Genomic DNA, 21,596 nt, shown 5'->3' with positions numbered 1-21,596 from the left:
CGTGATTGTACAGAATTTCACGAAACTTTAGGGTTTTGGTTATGAAAACAGGATTATGGAACTTTAACTTGTGGAAAAGGTTTTGCGGGTCAGATCTCTAAGTTGTATACAATATTTGCAGTTCCTGGTTGTTGTTGCCGGAAATTGAAAGTTTCGTTTTGTTTCGTTTCATATAATTTATACAAAAGTTGGTCTAACCTAAATATGTGATCATGGAAAAAATTTAATTAGAAATAAAAAGAAAATAAAAATTTTGAAATTAAATAAATGAAAATTTTGAAATGGAAATATCTTTTGTAAGTTTATACATACTCAAAAGGCTCAAAAATTATGCATGCTTAATTTTAAAGGTGAATAGACTCAGGGACTATCCATAGGATTTTTTTTAATTCTCTCGAGCCACCGACATGAGCTGTATATTCCTAAATGTATGTTTTTTCTAAAATTTGCCAGAAATGCAATTTCAAGAAATAAGGGTCACTTGATCCCCCTGGTATGATATGCATTTGAAGATTAATTTTTACACGCATCTTAAGGTCGAATGTGTTAAAATTGTGGGCAATCAGGTCTCCACAAACAGAGTTTTATATTTGCCACATTCATGTATCAGTTTAAGTATGTGTAAATCTTGGCGGATCAAGTATCCCATAACAAAAAACTAACAAATCAAAAGAAACAGCTCTAAAAATATATTCGTTCTACTATCTGACGTAACTGTCACCATAACATTAGCTTTCGTCTAGACGAAACCAGTACTGTCATAGTAAAGAGCTGGTTACTCACTCATTTCTCAGCTGCACGTGTTCTGCCCACCTTACAGCCATGCACCCCATTAAGGAGCGCCCTTTATTCTAATATGGGAATTTATAAGCATACAATTTAATTCCCTCAAACTGACACTGACACTGATGTGAGTAAAACTTGTCTGAATTTACCTCGCCATCAAACTATCTAAGACGTACTTCTCGGAACTGTTAACGTAATTGCCCTAAAAATCTGTAAACATTTGTGAAATTCTCTAGATTTCCTCTAAGAGCTAATGATTCCTTTATATTCTCTGGACTTCCTACAAGTTCACTGGAAGTCCTTAAAACTCTTTAAAATTTACACCATTTCCCTGAAGTTAATAGCATTGTCTTGAAGATCTTCTGAAGTTTTCGAAGAAAAAACTCTGTTGCTCATTATTTTTCCCTTGAAATCTCTAAATTTCTCTGAACCCCTCTGGACTTTCCTAGAGTTGTCTCAGTTTCCCTAGCAAGGTCCTGAAGTCGTAATAATTTCAATGAAGGTATCGGAACTTCCTTAAACTTTTTGTAATTTCTTTGAAATTAATGGAGCTGTCCTACGGTTATCTGATCTTCCCTGAAGTTCTCGGAACATCTCCAAAGTTCTTGAAATTCTCGTTCTTCTCAGTTCTCTGAACTTCTATGAAGTTCCTAACAAAAAAAAAAGTTTTTTTAAACATCTCTGAAGTTCGCTGGACTATATTTCTCAAATAATAAAGGGTGTTCCCAGTTAAATTGCATCACATTCAAAATTTCTAGTAGTTTTGAAAATGGAATCGAAGGAAAAGCGCGTGCGTGAGATAATGTGTCTTCAAACGTTTTGGAGAACGTTTAACTGTCGATCGGAAGCAAGTGAGTGCAAGAAAAAGTGTTCCGTTCTGCGTTGAAGATCACAAGCGAGTGGTTGCTGCCTTCAAACGCAAACCCAACTATTCCGTTCGGGATGTCGCGAAAAAACTGCACCAGACAAAAAGATTCGTGCAGAAAGCGAAGAAACGAACAGGACAACGTTCATTCAAGGTTCAGAAAGCACCAGACCGCAATAACGATAGAATAGGACATCAAAAACACGGGCACGTAAGTTGTACACACAAATGTTGACATAACCACACTGCTGTATCATGGACGATGAAACATCAGGGGCGGGATGTGCAGTCAAATCGTTCTACTGAAAATTCATGAATGAGATGTAAATGTGTAAGGCTCATTGAGTTTTTCATCACTTTCGTTCTACCGCTCTTCAAACGGTTGAAGGAGTGTGACTTCAAACTTCGTTATCCATTTTATCAGCCGGAGAACGAAAGAAACGACAAATTTACGGGGCCTCGCATGTTTACGCTCATTTATTTTCCCTATATTGGTTTCAAACATAAACAAACCATCGTTGTTTATGGCTTTGTTGTCGTTTGGAACCAGTTATACGAGGTAGGCAACGATTGTTCGTATTTGACAGTCATCCTCCCCCAACCTGGTCTATACAAGGTGTGGAGATCTAGCCCTGACGTATGTGTTTCTAGAGGGAAAAATGTAAACTTTGCGGGAGACGATGGTGACGACGTCATAACACTCGAAAGGAAATTTGCGAAATAAGAAGTAAAACAAATCCTAGCTATTTTTGCATGATGATTTAGCTTGATTGTATTCTTTTGTAAATTCGCCGCGAAATATTAGCTGGTAATTTTTATTTTATGATAACTCCTTACTTGAAAACAGGTAAAAACTCACAAACAGACACAGTGTGATAATTCAATAATCAATAAATTATCTCAACATTTAACGACAGACCATTAATAAATTTTGGTAACATACATACATTCTATAATCCATATTAATTTTCCTATGCAAGCACCGATCGAAACAAACGCTATGACGTCACTACAAGGGTGATTTAGTGAACGAAAGAAACGAATCGTGCGAAGCGCAATGAAAGCCGAGTGAAAAACGAAGTGCACCAATACATTCAGGCCTACAATTCCACACCTTGTATAGACCAGGTTGATCCTCCCCCCCCAGTGAAACATACGTAAGCGTGGACTTCAAACAAATTCCGGGAAACCAGTATGTGACTGCGAAAGACAAGTTTGACGTATCACAGTGTCTCAGGAAACAGCAAGTGAAGAAGATTCACAAGAAATTAATTTGTTCGTGCAATTTGTTCGTAAGGAAAACGGAGCAAGCCGTTGGTAAGAACTACAACCGTAAATGAACAAGTTTATATGAATGAGTGCCTGAAGAAACGACTACTTCCGTTTCTCAAATCACACAACGTTCCTTCAATTTTCTGCCCGGATCTAGTTAAGGGCGTTCTGGAGTGGTACAAGACGAATGGGGTCAATTTCGTGCCGAAGGATCTCCCTCCGCCAAATACACCGAAGTTGCGACCGATCGAAAGATACTGGGCTATAATGATGCACGAACTCCATAAACATCCTAAATTTGTCACTATGGAGCAGGAAATGTTAAAATCATGGTTGAAATTAATAAATTAAAAAGAAAGTTCGGACATTTCGATTTGGTGACAAAATAGAATGAAAAAAAGATATGTAAACTAAGGTTATGTATAGTATTACATTTCCTGAACATTTTATGTCATTCGGTTGGCAGACTTATGTTTTGAGAGTACTTCTAAGTGATGCAATTTAACTGTGGGCACCCTCTAGATCTGCAATGATCTTCCGTGAAGTTCCCTCAGTACGCGAAACACCCCTGAAGCTTACGGAGCATCGTTTGAAATGTTTTAGCATTTTCCCGATGTTCTCAGAATTTCTTTGAACTTTTCGTATATTTCCTGATATTCTCTTGAATTTTATGAAGTTCTCAATTTTCCTGTAATTGCTAAGCTTTTCTTGAACTATTAGGAATTTCCAGAAAAAAATTACAACTTCTTTAAGTATTTTAAAATAGTGACTTTCCTGATGTTAAATGTGCTTTCTTTATATTATTTGAACTACCCGAAAGATTTCTGAACTTCATCTAAAATCCTCTCCACTTCCCTGTATTTAATTATATATTTTAAAAGTCCCCGTAATTTCACTGAAGTTAATGTAATTGTCTTGCAGTTCCTTGATATTTCTTGAAAATTCCGTAATTTTCCTTAAGTTTTGAAAACTTCTTAAAATCTCGCGGAACTCCACCTAAAAATTTTATTTTTTTCATGGACATCCATGAAGTTTCCTAGATTCTCGGATTATCTCAAAATTCCTTGGAGCTCCATGAAACAACCTGCAATTTTATTTAAATTAATGCTGCTTTCATGAATGATAATAATAATAATGCATTGCAATGCATTATAATAATAATTATTATTATTATTCTCATTAATTATTCTTTTAATATTAAATAAAACAAAATCGTAAATAACTTTGAAAACGATAGCTTGAAAAAAAAAATAAAAAAAATTATAAGTCATTGTAAGTCCCTCGTACTTGGAGAATTTCGAAATAGAACGGCTTGCTATGCCTCGCCTCCATCAGCAAAAAAGCTAGGATTTTATAAACTGTTCTATTGCATTAAAAAAGGTATCGTCGAGTTTTTTTTTTTCAGTACTAGGTACTGAAATTCGACAGTGAGCGTTCAAAAGGGCCTATTTGCAATGATAGATTCTCTTCATCGAACATTGCATCAGGTCCTTATTAACATTGACAAGATTTTCTTCGTTGACTTTCTTCTTGTATCCCCTTGCCCATTTAAAGACATTCCCACGTAGAAACGGTTATATGCTCAAGTTATTAACGAAAGAGAAAGTCGACGAAGAGAATCGATCAAAGTTACTTAGGACCTAATGAAATGTTCAGCTTGAATATTATTTGATTTTTTTTTTAATGTAGTGCTGTAACAGGTTGTATTGGCTATCAAAAGCAACAGCAAACGCACCGAGATATGTTAATCCATGCGAGATATTAAAAAAGAAAAAAAAATCGATCCTCGCGGTTACGTCCTTATGTATGCTCACTGTCGAATTTGTAATCTGTGTTAGATATGGAAGCCACTTTTTTTTGCACCACAGAAGCGCTCAGTGTTGTTATGCCAAATGATGTATGTGCGTCTAGAAAACGCAAACAAAATCTTTAAAAAAAAGCAATATTTAGTAATTTTTTTTGTTCAATCGGTAGATAAAAGATGTACCAATAACTTATTGGAGGGATTATGGCTAATCAAGATCTTCCCAATCAACTACGAAATGTTGCATTGGTGCAAAATTGTGCGCTCCGTTTTTTTGTGTGCATTTTTTTGAGCGTTTTGAAATTGAATCACTGTGGAAAACTTATTTCTAATCAATCTCATTAGGGTTAACTACCCCATTCCCGGCCTATTAAGCACAAATCGCACGTTTGCTGCAGTGTAGTACACAAGGAGTTTCAATTTCATGCGTGATGTCACAAACATCCAAGATTTGTGCCCTAGAAATCGTGAAGTGATAGGGAATACCAACCATCATGACGGTAATTGTTAGACGCTTCAATGAATCACCTGAAGCAAGCCTTACTCATGCCTGATAGTAATTTAGGAACCAAATATAATAGAATATATATTCTCATTTTTATGAGGTCCTAAATTTAACCATGTTTAACTAAGTAGGAAATCCAAAATATGTTCATAGGACCGAACTCATAGGTTAATTCTACTGTATTTTAAATCAATATCTAGAAAAATGCACGGGAATTTCACACACAGCATAACGTAGTCTACGTCAATCATGCCCACCAATTTTTTTCATCGCGCACAATCTCGCTCCACGATACGATAATGCTGCTGAAAAGTGGTTCAATCGGCAGAACAAGTTTGGGTCAGAGCTAGTATTCCAATGAGGAAGACCAGCCATAGTAGGGTTAACTACCCCATTAAGCACAACCCGCACTTAGTCTTTCTTAATCAAGCGTAGTTGAGCATAAAACGGAATGTTATCATTACTGATGGCTTCCAAATTTATTTACCTTTCCGTATGTACTGTAAGATTTGATAAAGAGAAAACCAATCGTTGAGATATTGTCAAAAGCCTAACACTGCTTCTTGACGCCAAACTCGGCCAACGGATTCTAAACTCGGCCTAACGTATTTGTTTAAAATTCAAAATAAATTACATTTCATTTTAACCTACGTGCTCCAGTTACTATACAGTAACTTACCAGCTTTAATTGTTATGATATATAGCTAAGTGTTTTTACATTGTTCCTGTCTTGTCAATTCAGTATTTTAAACAGGGTGTTTAAACCTGCATGTCAGTTTAACAATTGAAATCTTGAAACTAAAAACTAAAACTAAATCTTATCTCAGTGTAAAGGGAATTAATCACGTTGCAATTGAGGATTGCAACGATTTTGCCTGTAATTATTAATTATTTTGTTGGACATTTGTTCTAAAGTCTCAACATTCGAAATTCTATATACTTCGAAATCATCTTCAGAACTTTGTTCTGAATCCTTTGAAGTGCTTTTTTCCTGGTAGTGCAACAACTAGACCATATTGGCACAGCGTAAAGCATGGCCGGTCTAAAAACTTGTTTAAATATTAGAAGGTTATTCGTCAGACAAAGTTTGGATATCCTGTTTATAAGAGGATACAAACATTTTATATGTTTGTTACATTTGGCTTGAATGGCCTCAATGTGATCTTTAAAAGTTAATTTTTGGTCAAGTATTGAGCCGAGATATTTCACTTGGTTTGACCAGGAAATTGAACCCCATTCATAGTGACTATGTGACTACTACTAGGTTCCAAAAAGGAAGCTCTAGGTTTATGTGGAAATATTATAAGTTGAGTTTTGGATGCGTTGGGAGAAATCTTCCATTTTTGTAAATAAGAAGTGAAAATATCTAAACTTTTCTGCAGTCTGCTGCAAATAACACGAAGACTTCTTCCTTTAGCGGAAAGGCCTGTGTCATCGGTGAACAAAGATTTGTGGCAACCCTGAGGCAAATCAGGGAGGTCCGAAGTGAAAATGTTGTACAATACAGGTCCAAGAATGCTACCATGAGGAACTTCTGCTCTAACAGGTAGTAGATTAGATTTGTAATTTGGATAATTTACCTGCAGAGTTCTGTCAGTTAAATAATTTTGAACTAATTTCATAATATAAAGTGGAAAATTAAACTTTTTCAATTTAGCAATCAAACCTTCATGCCAAACTTTGTCGAATGCTTTTTCTATGTCTAGAAGAGCAACTCCAGTTGAGTAGCCTTCAGATTTATTTGAACGAATTAAATTGGTAACTCTTAAAACTTGATGAGTAGTTGAATGCCCATGGCGAAATACAAACTGAATTTGTATTGATGTGAAGCATCATTCTAATTAAAATTATCTTTTCCAAAAGTTTACTTATTGAAGAAAGCAAACTTATTGGGCGGTAGCTAGAAGCTTCAGCTGGATTTTTATCCGGCTTCAAAATTGGAACAACTTTTGCATTTTTCCATTTATCAGTAAAGCATGCCAAATGGAAACATCTGTTAAAAAATTTTACCAAGAAAGACAAGGTACTCTCTGGGAGTTTTTTGATGAGGATATAGAAAATTTCTTCATCACCTGCAGCTTTCATATTATAAAACTTTTTAGTTAAAGATCTTACTTCGTCCAAATCAGTCCCCCAGGAATCATCAAAAATATTTTCCCGAGAGAAAATATTCAGAGAATCCAGAGCAACCTGATTCTCAATAGGGCTAGTAATTACGGAAACTCTCGAATTGCTTAGCAAGTTTCTGAGCTTTTTTCAAATTTGTGATCAAATTTTGACCACCTTCTTTAAGCGCTGGAAAAGACTTTTGAGGTTTTTTTTCAAAATTTTTGTGGGTTTCCAAAAGGGTTTGGAACTCGGGTCTAATTTAGAAACATTATTTTCAAAAGTTTTGTTCCTCAGGGTAGAGAATCGCTTTTTAATTTGTTTTTGCAAATCCCGCCAGATAACTTTCATGGCAGGATCGCGTGTTCTTTGATATTGTCTTCTACGGACATTTTTAAGATGGATCAAGAGCTGAAGATCGTCGTCTATTATAATTGAATCGAATTTAACCGCGTATTTTGGAACTGAGGCAGCTCTTGCTTCAACTTTAGAAGTAGTCAGAGATTCAAGAGCATAATTAATTTCATCTTTGGTTTGCAAAGGAATGTTTGGATCGAAGTTATATTCCATAAATGTTCGATATTGCTCCCAATCAGCCCTATGGTAATTGAAAGTAGAGCTGTTGGGATTACAAATTATTCTTGGGATATTTCAAAAGTTACTGGAAGGTGATCAGAACCGAAGTCAGCATGAGTAACCAATTGGCTACAAAGTCGACATGAATCGGTTAAGACCAAATCAATAGTTGAGGGATTTCTTGCAGAAGAAAAGCATGTTGGGCAGTTTGGATATTGAATAGTGTAATAACCTGCAGAACAATCATCAAACAGAATATTACCATTGGAATTGCTTTGAGCATTATTCCATGAGCGGTGTTTTGCATTAAAATCACCAATAATGAAGAATTTAGACCTATGACGGGTAAGTTTCTGGACGTCACCTTTGAGAAAATTCTTTTGCTGGCCTACGCATTGGAATGGCAAATAGGCAGCTATAAACGTAAGTTGTCCAAATTTTGTTTCAACAGAAACTCCCAAAGTTTCAAAAACTTTGGTTTCAAATGAAGAAAGAATTTTATGTTTGATTCGTCTATGAACAATGATGGCAACGCCACCACAGAGTCCATCAAGACGATCATTTCTATAAATCAAATAATTTGCGTCCTTCTCAATCTTATGGTCAGGTTTAAGGAACGTTTCAGTTATAACGGCAATATGTACGTTATGAACTCTAAAAACGTTAAATAGCTCGTCTTCATTATCTTTAAGAGATCGAGCATTCCATTTTTAAATATTTATTGCTTTAAAATCCATTACTGAATTTTAAAGTCATGACAATATTATTTGCAAATTTTACTCCAGTTTAAAAAGCATCAAACATGGAGTTAGTTTTTAACATATTTAAAAATTACCGTTAGAATTACGTTGGTTAGTATTTTGATTTCTACCCGTTGCAATAGCAGCATAGGTAGCTCCATTAACTCGCTGAACATTGTTAGCAGCAAGGGGAGTAGGTATAGATGAAAAATTTGAACCAGGGGTGATATTTATACCTACGGGTACGAATGTAAGATTTGTTCCTCGCTGACCTTTGTTAACAGCAGAGGAATTTGTACCTGGTCGGAAACGTGGAGCGTTTCCTACCTGTCGCTTAGAACGAGATTGAAGGATCGCTTTGCGAGTCTTACATTCCCAAAAATTGGATATGTGGTTTTCACCACAATTTGAACATTTAAATTTCTTAGGATCTTCCTTCACAGGACAGTCGTCATTTGCGTAAGAGGAATCACCACAATTCATGCATTTAGCTGGCATGTAGCAATTTTTAGTTCCGTGACCCCATCCCTGGCACTTACGGCACTGAGTGAGGTTTGGAAATTTCCTACAGTCTTCCTGAAGTGTTCCCACTTCGCTCGGACATGGAGCATAAGGCTAGCTTTTTCTAAGGCCTTAAGGTTGTTTAGTTCACTAGACTTGAAGTGAACTAAATAAAAATCATTAGAAATCCCGTTGCGCGAATCACCAGGACGGGATTTCATTTTCATTTTGATTACTTGGAGTGGCACAACTCCAAGTAATTTTGCCAGTTCATCTTTGATCTGAATCAGGGATTCACCACTGGGCAGTCCTTTCGTGACAACCTTGAACACACGTTCAGTTTTAGAGTCGTAAGTAAAAAAATTGTGCTGCTTCTCAGTACGATACTTGAGAAGACATTTAAATCCGTCCAAGGTTTCAGCAAATATTATAAATTAACAATATGGTTCACTCTTCTATTATCCCCAAAACACGATTTTTCCCGACACTAGTGGCTCTAGTGACGCGAAAGGTGACTAGTACACTGTAAATTGAGCGTAACAAAGCTATCAAAAACAACTCACTGTTGAGTAAAATTTAATCACACGCAAAGAAAAAAATAGTCAAAATTAAGTTTATATCTCAAGCGCCGCCGGGATTTTCTAAGGTACAAAATCCCTGATCACGAAGGGTGGGTGTGGAAGCTGCCTCTCGGGCGTCGGTAGCATTGATATTCAGTACGGAAAACAAATCAAGGAAAAAAAAAGTTTATTTCACCCAACTAGGTACTATATGGGAAGCCAAAAGTAAGTAAAGTCCCATGTACCCATTAATCATGTTTTGTTGTTTTTGACATCATCCACATCCAGAGGGCCAGTCACTTTCGAATATATGGAAATGGTAGGAAACCATTTGGAAATGCATGAACATTTTCAGTTTTTATTCATTATCGTCTCTATGAGCAGTTTGGCAGTTGTCGCAAATGACATCAAGATACCTAGCCGGAGTCAATTTTGTTCTGAATAGTTTTCAATCCGACAAGTAGGCTTACTCAGATTGGGCTTTTCCAACAATCAATACGAAACTAACGATTTTAAATTGGCTCACCACTTTAGTAGCCTATTGGTCCCAAGCAAACGATTAACGTACCCTATTCTAGTTGAAATTCTATTACTACACTATGTTTGTTTTGATTCGCTATGAAAGTTTGACAGATAACATCAGGGGTGTCTGGATTCATGCAGAACATGCAGGGGTGAGTAGATCAGCTATGGCAGATTATGCACGAGTACGGATTTCCGGATAAACTGACGCGATTGGTCAAGGCGACGATGGATCGAGTGACGTGCGTTGTTCGAGTATCGGGGACACTCTCGAGTCCCTTTGAATCTCGAAGGGGGTTACGGCAGGGTGATGGACTTTCGTGTCTGCTGTTCAACATCGCGTTAGAAGGTGTGATCAGAAGAGCTGGGATAGACACGAGTGGCACGATATTCAGGAAGTCCATCCAGCTCCTTGGTTTCGCCGATGACATTGACATTATGGCACGGAACTTTGAGATGATGGCGGAAACGTACATCAGACTGAAGGCTGAAGCTAGACGGATTGGACTTGCCATCAACGCATCAAAGACAAAATATATGAAAGCAAGAGGTTCTAGGGAAGACAATGTTAGCCTCCCACCCCGAGTTCAGATTGACGGTGACGAAATCGAGGTGGTCGATGAGTTCGTGTATTTGGGCTCACTGGTGACCGCCGAAAATGATACCAGCAGAGAAATTCAAAGACGCATTATGGCAGGGAATCGTGCCTACTTTGGACTCTGGAGGACGCTCCGGTCGAATAAAATTCGCCGCCGCACGAAGTTGACTGTCTACAAGACGCTGATTAGACCGGTGGTCCTTTACGGCCACGAGACCTGGACTATGCTCGTGGAGGACCAACGCGCCCTTGGTGTTTTCGAACGGAAGGTGTTGCGTACCATCTACGGTGGAGTGCAGATGGATGACGGAACGTGGAGGAGGCGAATGAACCACGAATTGCACCAGCTGCTGGGAGAACCATCCATCGTCCACATTGCACAAATTGGGCGACTACGGTGGGCTGGGCACGTCGTAAGAATGCCGCACGACGACCCAGTGAAAATGGTTCTAGAAAGCGACCCAACAGGAACAAGAAGAAGAGGCGCACAGCGGGCAAGGTGGATCGACCAAGTAGAAGGTGACCTGCGGACCCTTCGCAGACTACGAGGCTGGCGAACTGTGGCCATGGATCGAGTAGAGTGGAGACGACTTCTTCGGACAGCAGAGGACAACAAGGCCTTAGCCTGATTGGTAAGTAAGGTATGCAGGGGTGAGTGAAATAGCTTGGGACTGCTTGGGACCGTTGTTCTGGTACTGAGTGAGCCAAAAATAATAATGATTTTCTTCGGGACCCAGTGGTCTTAGAGTTACCTCTATGGCTTTTCCACTTCTCGCACTGCCGTTCCGCTTCCGCTGTAATTGCGTAATAAATAATAAAGCGGAATGAAACGATGCAAAATGGAAAGCAGAACCAAAACAAAACTGCCAATAAGGCTACCATAAACTCAAATTTCTAATGCTCATAGGGTTACAAGAAGTTCAAAATAAAAATCAACCCCGTTAATATGCACGAAGTGTCATTCAGATGAGCGGGGGTGCACAGTATTGTAGGATATTTGGACACCGCAAAAAATCTCCCTTTTATACCTGCACCGTTCTAAACATGCGATTATAACCAACAATCAATACGAAACTAACGATTTTAAATTGGCTCACCACTTTAGTAGCCTATTGGTCCCAAGCAAACGATTAACGTACCCTATTCTAGTTGAAATTCTATTACTACACTATGTTTGTTTTGATTCGCTATGAAAGTTTGACAGATAACATCAGGGGTGTGTGGATTCATGCAGAACATGCAGGGGTGAGTGAAATAGCTTGGGACTGCTTGGGACCGTTGTTCTGGTACTGAGTGAGCCAAAAATAATAATGATTTTCTTCGGGACCCAGTGGTCTTAGAGTTACCTCTATGTTATAACCATTTCCCCAGAATTTGGGTACATTTTACTCAATGTAATAAAACTGGTTTACTCTGCCAACTCCTTACTGCACATAAGAATCGGTTCCGTCTACCCAGTCTCAGGGTACACAGAAAATGAAACTTACCCAAAGCTTGAGTTTAAACAACTTAAATTTAATTAAAACTGCAGTAAACTCAGCACGGAATACACGATCGACGGAAAACAAATCAAGAAAAAAAAAATCTCTGTTTAATCTCTATAGTATTTAGTACTTACGACCACTATAAATTTCCAACGATTGCACATAAACACTCCTGTCCACAACACTCAACTTTATCGTTTTTGTTTCGAGCTATGATGGTTTTGACGTATGATAGAGAAAGCTAGTAAGTAGAGAAACATGCAAAAAAGCCTATTTACCAAATGTAAACAATTACTTTGCACGATTTCTCATGAGTATTGGCTCAATCTGGCAAACTGACACCAACATCTGAGAGATAATTTGCTCTATCAGATGATATAGTTAGTTTGAGTGGGCATGTTGCAATTCGGGAACAACCAACGTTTAAATGCATGCATACATTTGGCTTGTATGCCTTTGCACATGTTGTTGCATGGAGAACGAGGTACCCAACACGCTAACTTGAAAGTACGCATTTATAAGAAAAAAAGGGTAAATTTTGAAGAAAAGTGACTAAACTAGTATTAGTAGTTTTTTACCCATTAATGAGTAACTGTTATCCATTAATGGGTAACAGATACTCATTAATGGGTAAAAATTGCTAATTTAATGGTAAGTCACTTATCTTTAACATTTATATTTTTTACCCAATAATGGGTACTTTAAAGTTAGTTAAAAATTGATTTCACTTTCACTCATCATGTGGCTTCCATGAGGCTAGGTAAAATAAAATTTTGAGAAATCCTCATCAATAATCCATTGAGTGAAAATTACTTAACCATCAATTGAATGCAATTGGCGTTCACAGCGACTCTGTAGCTCTTTACTTCTATGTTAAAATCCATAAGTAAACTTCAGACTGTGCTTGAAACATGGCGGACTTCGTACTATCAACCGGTGGAAACTAACGATTTTAAATTGATTCACTACTTGAATAGCCTATTGGTCCCTAGCAAATCGATTAACGTACCCTATTCTAGTCGAAATTCTAGTACTACACTATGTTTGTTTTGATTCCGTATGGAAGTTTGACAGATAAAATGAGGGGTTCGTGGATTTTCCTATGTTTCGAGGGGTGCATCGATTAGCTTGGAACCGAAGATAGTACCAGAACTGAGCCAAAAAGTTGAGCACATTTTTTTTTGGGACCTTCTGGTCTTAGAGTTACTTCTATGGTACTATCCTTTCACTTCACCGAAAAAATCCCATAAGAAGCTGTCAATCATTTCTAGAAGAGACCATTTTTCGACGGTGCCGTCAACGCCAATAATGGAGCACGAACGAAGGCGATGAAGCACACAAAAATGACAGTATCAAAGGCAGCGCAGGTTGCTATGATTTTCATCCAAAAATAAGTTAAAATTTCCCAATGGTGAAAACATGACGGTTGAGTACTTTTAACTTAAAATCGAATTCATTTATTTTTTTGTTTTTGTTTTTGTTTTTGAGGTTTCACTCAAGTATAACATATTTTAATTTCATGCAAATCGGTTCATTAAGAAACAAGTTGGAATGATTTTAGTGGGTCATCATTTTCTCCCATACTAATGTGACAAAAATCCCGGTCAAAATTGAAATCGTTGGCGCGACCTCTTAATGTTGACCAATTTAGCTGATTCTTTGCACAGATGTTTGTTTTTGTGTAGTGAGCTGAATTAGGGGGTGGCCTATCAAAAATATCAAATTTTTTTCCAGAATGAAACACCCCAATGTTCATATGTCTCTCTCTCTCTCTCATACAGCCGCTTGGAAGTTTGCTTTTACCGTTGATGATATCGATCAGTAGGCAAATGCTGTATTAGGCGTGCATCTTGGTTTACGCGGTGGCTGTTCAATGCGTACGTGGAGTAATGAAGTTGCCTCCGTGGTACAGTACTACCAACAATCAATACGAAACTAACAATTTTAAATTGGATTACTACTTGACTAGCCTATAGGTTCCAAGCAAATCGAATAACGTACCCCATTCTAGTATAAATTCCAGTACTACACTATGTTTGTTTTGATTCGCTATGAAAGTTTGACAGATAAAATGAGGGGTTAGTGGATTCTCCTATGTTTCGAGGGGTGGATTGATTAGCTTTGGGACCGAAGAGAGTACCAGAGCTGAGCCAAAAAGTTGAGCTCGTTTCTTCGGGGCCTTCTGGTCTTAGAGTTACCTCTATGGTACTACCGAGTAACATAGAATTTCGAATGTTGAAAGTTTAGAACAAGTGTCCAACAAAATAAATAATAAATTCAGGCAAAAATCGTGGAATCCTCAATTTCAACGATTAATTCCCTTTAAATTAAGATAAGATCTAGATAGAGCTGGAATTAGGGCCTAACAGCTTTTGTTAACAATGACGGTAGGGTAGGGAAAGACTTTTCCTATCCGATGGTTATATTGGTCTGCGTGGGCGTGCCTTGAATTCCTAGAAATCATCATTCGAAGTCATTGTTTACAAAAGCTGTTATGCCCTAATTCCAGCTCTATCTAAAGATTTAGTTTTAGATGACTATTGTTATACCGAAATGCAGGTATAGAAAACCTGTTTAAAATACTGAGTAGCCAAAGCAGGAACAATGTAAACACACTTAGATATTTAGCATATAATTAAGGTTGGTAAGTTACTGTATTGTAATTTTATTTGAATTCGGAACAAACAAAGAGTTAAAAAAAGAAGAGTAAAGAGTCGTTTTTTGAAAAGTTTCACTATAAGTGACGGATTGAATGATTTAGACTTGTGATATAAGTGGGCTGCGGTTCCTAAAAAATGAACCGCGGGTCAATCGCTTTTTTAAGTGAATACTCGAGAGTGGATCACCTATCTCTAGGTCCATCCAATAATTTCCCACTGGTTAACTTTTATTGCATCAAGCACCATCAGGAAGTGGAACTCTCCGGAGATTGATTTGCGATCTGGCACCGATGGATATTTCAATGAAAAATTTCCGGTCATTTCCCATGGCTGAGCGATTGGATTTACGTTGGAGTGTGGTGAGTGAGATAGAATAAAAAAAATGAAAACTGAAGCAAGGTAAGTATCCAAGAAAATGTACTTACGCTTCACCCGAAGAAATTGCTGATTGCTGACGGTCTCCCCTTCGCCGTTGATTGCACTGCAAGCGTAATATCCGGCCGACTGCTTCACCACCTTCTGCAGCACCAGGCTCTGATTGGTTTGAATAACCCGGGCGGAAGCGTTGTGCAGCAGCAGCGTGTCCTGTACGACGGGTCCATCATAATAAGTGCCGTAAATAGAGCGCGTTGTTAAGTAACGGGAAGGATACGTTGAGTGAAAAAAAGCGGTTATGAAACTGTTGCAATCAGTGAAATTCACAGTTGGTGAATTCCTAATCAGCGTAATGTTGATTTTTTTAAATAATTTACAAAAGCATGTTTCTTACGTCATGAAACCAGAGCAGTTTTTTCCAGGAAGGGTTTGATTCAACATGACACTCGAAATACACGTCATCTCCTTCCTTTATGTCGTCGGCAACTAACGTCGATCCTAGCTGGATTGTGACAAGTGGTGCGTCTATAGAAAAGGGAAATGGAAATTGTTTTGATTCAGTTACGACATCTACAGGTTTGCATTTTGAACAGTCCAACTTACAAACGACATTCATTTTCCAAGTAGTTTGCAGGAACCATCCCTTCACGGAGGGGTTTTCCGTTCTGCATGTCATATTTTTGCCATCGTCCTCGATTTTCGGAGTGAAGGAAAGCGTGGAGACGGTTGTGTTATGATTGTGGGTGTCCTCTTTGGTATGAAACATCTCACGCTTGCCTTTGTACCATGTAATAACAGCGTGGGGCCGGGAGCCCCCACTTCGGCAGGATACTTCGTATCGGTTGTCCGCTATCAGGGCCTGCGGTGGATCGACTATTTTCACTGAAAGTGGTTTCACTAAAAGTGAAATAAGGTCAGTAGTTGGTTGGCTTACCGCATTCCGATTGCAGTTTAGTAATAATTAATTAAACCGGATACTCACAGTGCAAATCCAGAACGTAGCTAGTTTCTTTCGCTTCGACGAGTTTGGTATTCATGGTCTGACATGTAAATATCGAATTCAGATCACTGCGCTGGATAGTTGGCCACAGTAACCGATTTTCGATAATATCGCCGGAATTCTGTTCGTACTGGTCATCCACAATTACGCCATTGATTAGCCACCGTACTTCTGGCTGGGGACGACCTAATCAAAACGGAAATACGGTTAAGAACGGTTGAATGGATCGCGAGTTCAATATGAAACTGTTAGGATTTATTAGAACAGCCAGCTATTTGTAGTTTCATCGTTCAATCAATGATAATTATTTCGTTTTTACATGAACCTTTTGAAGCGAGTTTTATTGAGTATTAAATGCAGTTGTTATCCTTTTCATGCTATGCTGATAATCAGAGCTTTTAATCAATAACGTCTAAAATGCAAATGCATCATTGCACTGTGCTTCGAAAGGGCAATTAAGCGTTAATAAATTATTTACTCCGTTTCGAAGAAGTTGTTTATAATTAATTGGGCATTCTTTTTTTTTGTAAAAAATGATGATCAGAATTTTTTATTTGACCTTGCTAGAGCTATTTTTTAGCATTTCACTAAGGTGTCTCTAAAGAAATTAGTTTTTTTTTATTTAACTTTTTTGATTTACATTTCATCGAAGAGAAGTGTAAGGCAGACTTTTGGAACTAGTTACAAAGTTACATTTTTGAACTGTACAACATGTTGCTATATTTAGGAGCTTCTGATTTACGCGCAATTTTCCTATAATTTTTGGGTATTATGAGCACTATACAAAAACTATGCAAGTGTGACCATTAGATTGATGCAAATTTTGAAATATTTGCTCCACAGTGCTTAAATGGTTTCAAATTGGACCCTGGTTAGCCTCTCAAAATTTGAACTACTTTAGTAAGAAACTGACTTGGCACAAACCATTTCAAGTTTATATGGGAATTACTATGGGAAAGCTTATGTTTTTGTTCATATCTGTCTAACAATTCACCACATCACTATGCTTTTAAAAACCATCTTTCAATCAAATGTAAGGAACGAAAGTTATTAATGATTCAAGTCACTGATGTCTAATGATTATGCTCATTCAACTGTTCAGCAGGCAACATTGGAGATTCTGGTGCGAAGAATAGAGCACAAAAATCATGGCTACTATGTCACACTGCAGAATACAGTGTTGCCCACAGAACAGCTGCTTGATCATGCCATAAGATTATCAATATCTTAAACAATTAATAACAATTTAATTTTACATATGGCTGAAAAACGATATTCCGCAAAATTGTAGCTTAGAAAATTTCCCGTAGGAATAGTTATAGAAATTTTTGAAAAAGCCATATGGAGAATGGGTAGAAGACAAGAAACAAAAAGTTTGGTTTTCCCATAGTAATTTCCATATAAACTTCGAATAGTTTGTGCCAAGTCGGTTTCTTACCAAATGAGTTTAAATTTTGGAAGGCTAATCAGGACCTGATTTGAAACCGTTTGAGCACTGTGGAGCGTAAATTTCAAATTTTGCATCAGTCTTGTGACCATGGATGTGCTCATAATTTATTATACAAACAATACTCATGCTCATAGTTTGTCATACAAGTGTATCCACGGAATTACAGTGTTAGTGGTCAAGCATTCTATTGAGCAAAATGGATCATGCTGCAAAAATCGACAGTAACTTTCCTTTTTGTGGATTCAAACGCTCCATTCCACAAGTATGTGTCGTTTTCTCCTTCAAAATACAGTGAATCAATCCAAGAAGAACTTTTCGTCAATTTTGGTTGTATTAACTGGATTATAGTAGATGTATTTAAATTTAAATTTACAGAATAAGCAGAATAAGAGAGATTTATTTGTGCTTGGATTTGATTAGGTTCTGATCAACATTTAGTGTCAAAGGCATTAAAATGCTACACGCATAGATTGAATCGTTTTGATGATATTGTTTACTTATAATTAACCTGTACATGAACACAAAGTGGAAGCTCGATCGATAATAATCGTTAATTGGTCTATTGGTGGTAAATTCAGAATGCTTCTGAGCGAACCACAAACGTGCGCAAAATGTCAACAAGCAGCTGTCGATTATGCGATATTGATTGCTTTTGTTAATGCATCAAATACCTGGCAATTATTGTTGTTCAAATAGGAAAATTATGCACAGCTTACCTCCTGAAACGCGGCACGTGATCACGACGTCATCGCCTTCCTCCTTGGGTCCGAGCTTGGTTCCATTCATCAGTCGTCCCCAGCGGTCCAGGACCACCGGTTGCTCCGGCAGCACTGTAAATAATTAATGATAAAGTTAAACATTTACCATTGCATTCTTTCCGCTTTGCATGTACTAGATGTGCACCTCCATTCAAATTTAACGGAGAAAACTTTCCCGTTACAGTACGGAGGGTGTTTGTGATTCAACATCCGATTAACACGTTTCTCGTATGAATGGAGCTTTCATACACAGATTTTTTTCTATACTTTCCCCAATTCGCCACCATCATTCAAAACTTCATCTTTTTACCCTAGCTATTCAACCATGTGGCTGAGTAAACAATTGCCTTCCAACATATCGCAAGGCATACAGACCTACAGCCAAGGCTTAAAGTAGACATTTCGAAAACATCTCCTCTCTCGCACACATTATGGCATGAATGATGCATATTCAAAAAGTTATGAATGAGCAAACACGACACTTCCATACAGAAAGAGAAGAGGTGAAAAATAGGAGCAAAAAACAGAATAATGTGAGTGGGACAGAGTGCTCAAGAAGCAGACTCGACCATTGGCAGAAGACAGGGGTGGGTGGGGATAAAAAGCGTAATTATTTATGCATTAATTCTTTCATGTCCTGTTGCGTCTAGCACTTCTTACTTGCTCTTGCCTATGTAGGAAGCGATAATCTGCATACATAGAGATAAATAGTTTTGTTGCACTTAAGTAGCTGCTGGACTGATGTAAATCTTTGTATTCTCTCAGAAGTAAAATAATACCTGCACGTCGTGCAAATGGAAATCGTTGAACTTTGTTGGTTGATGGAAATACAAATAAGCGTATGTACTCATATGCTGCTGCTTTTATTTGCCTCAGAAATCAATCGTTGAAATCAAGGAGTAAATCGGCCATGCTGAGGTGTTGTTTATATTTGTTAGGAAACAAATAATAATACCAATAGATCATTCGTAAATATTTCATATTGCTTCAGAATATGTAGGAGAAGTATAGTCAAGAATATTCCATACATCCAGATAAACATGTCAAAGGTCCAATCTGCTTTAATCGATTCGATAGTTTGATAAAGATGCTTCTTATTTAGCGTTCGAAAAGTTCATGACGAATGGGAATGTTTTTGCAACTGATTTATTAACGGAAGAGAATCGATCAATGCAGACGGCCCCGGCTTAGTGGATAACATCCATATCTCTCACGCCAAAATCACGAGTTCAAATCTCACCCCCGGATAAGTTACGAATGACCCAACAGCAGAGGTGGCAAATGTACATTTTTTGCAAAACCATAGTCCAGAGCGATACAAGACAACCAGCTCACGGACGTTTGTGTACGGCTACAATACAAGCATACGGTGGAGATAGAAAATACGTGCTTGCGTGTGACAGACTCTCTTATTTACGCATAGTTTTGTCATCTATGCTTGAGAGTATTTTTTTTTTAATTTATTTGTCGTCAGTGTAGACCGTTTTATAATTTTACTTAAACGATAATTGTTACAATTTTACTTCAAGTACTTGTATAAAATTAATATTTATTATTGATGCCTATCTAACCTCGTGAAGAAAGTTTTTTTAAGCGTACTTGTATTCATTGTTATGTCAATAGATTCACAGTTTGTATTATAGCAAGACATAATTCATTGACTATTTTTGGCATAGTCTGTTCTTTGATTGTTGATGCTATTCTGCAGTGAGCGAGTGGTAGCAGAAAAATTAATATTTTTCAAAATTTATTTATTTATTTTTATTTTCACAAATTTGTTTTTCTTGAGAATATTAAAAAACAAATATTGTCTGCTACGGGGAAATGGCTCTAATGTTGGCCTATGAATCTAAGATTGTGTCCATCGCTAAAAATCTGTTGTTTATCAATTTTATCTAAATGATCGCGTCATTGTCAGTGTTCACTCGGCTGTCGACAAAAGCAGGCCACTCTCGATGTGTGCCACACGATCGTCTTTTTTTTTTAACTCTTTATTTGTTCCAAATTCAAAATAAATTACATTTCATTTTAACCTAGGTGCTCCAGTTAATACAGTAACTTACCAGCCTTAATTGTTATGATATATAGCTAAGTGTTTTTACATTGTTCCTGTCTTGGCAATTCAGTATTTTAAACAGGTTTTTTAAACCTGCATGTCAGTATAACAATTGATATCTTAAAACTAAAAACTAAAACTAAATCTTATCTAAGTATAAAGTGCATTAATCGTTGCAATTGAGGATTGCAACAATTTTTGCCTGAAATTATTAATTATTTTGTTAGACATTTGTTCTAAAGTCTCAACATTCGGAATTCTATGTACCTCGATAGTACTGTACCAGGGAGGCAACTTCAAAATCATTTTCAGAACTTTGTTCTGAATCCTTTGAAGTGCTTTTTTCCTGGTAGTGCAACAACAAGACCATATTGGCACAGCGTAAAGCATGGCCGGTCTAACTTGTTTAAATATTAGATGTTTATTCGTCAGGCAAAGTTTGGATTTCCTGTTTATAAGAGGATACAAACATTTTGTATATTTGTTACATTTGGCTTGAATGCCCTCAATGTGATCTTTAAAAGTTAATTTTTGGTCAAGTATCTATCCAAGATATTTCACTTGGTTTGACCAGGAAATTGGAACTCCGTTCATAGTGACTATGTGACTACTACTAGGTTTCAAAAACGAAGCTCTAGGCTTATGTGGAAATATTATAAGTTGAGGTTTGGAAGCATTGGGAGAAATCTTACATTTTTGTAAATAAGAAGAGAAAATATCTAAACTTTTCTGCAGTCTGCTGCAAATAACACGAAGACTTCTTCCTTTAGCGGAAATGCCTGTGTCATCAGCGAACAAAGATTTGTGGCAACCCTGAGGCAAATCAGCGAGATCCGAAGTGAAAATGTTATATAATATAGGCCCAAGAATGCTACCCTGAGGAACTCCTGCTCTAACAGGTAGTCGATCAGATTTGGAATTTTGATAATTTACCTGCAGAGTTCTGTCAGTTAAATAATTTTGAACTAATTTCATAAT

At 37.3% G+C, this 21,596-nt stretch overlaps 1 protein-coding gene across 1 annotated transcript in view; it reads right to left on the bottom strand.

Moving 5' to 3' along the window:
- LOC135710983 (hemicentin-1-like) overlaps positions 1 to 21,596 on the bottom strand; it is a 277,039-nt gene that overhangs the window by 65,159 nt on the left and 190,284 nt on the right. The window contains exons 6-10 of the mRNA XM_065233722.1: positions 18,521 to 18,634; positions 16,337 to 16,540; positions 15,958 to 16,251; positions 15,749 to 15,879; positions 15,405 to 15,564 (exon numbers count right to left, since the gene is read on the bottom strand). Of these exons, the coding sequence (XP_065089794.1) occupies positions 15,405 to 15,564; positions 15,749 to 15,879; positions 15,958 to 16,251; positions 16,337 to 16,540; positions 18,521 to 18,634 (903 nt within the window). The remainder of the gene's footprint in view (positions 1 to 15,404; positions 15,565 to 15,748; positions 15,880 to 15,957; positions 16,252 to 16,336; positions 16,541 to 18,520; positions 18,635 to 21,596) is intronic.

The sequence above is a fragment of the Ochlerotatus camptorhynchus genome, unplaced genomic scaffold, assembly GCF_037179485.1.
Source record: "Ochlerotatus camptorhynchus isolate MF236.1 unplaced genomic scaffold, CSIRO-AGI_Acam_v1.1 ptg000412l, whole genome shotgun sequence".
NCBI lineage: Eukaryota > Metazoa > Arthropoda > Insecta > Diptera > Culicidae > Ochlerotatus > Ochlerotatus camptorhynchus.
The sequence above is the reverse complement of the archived record's forward strand: the minus strand, read 5'-3'. Positions and strand labels throughout refer to the sequence as shown.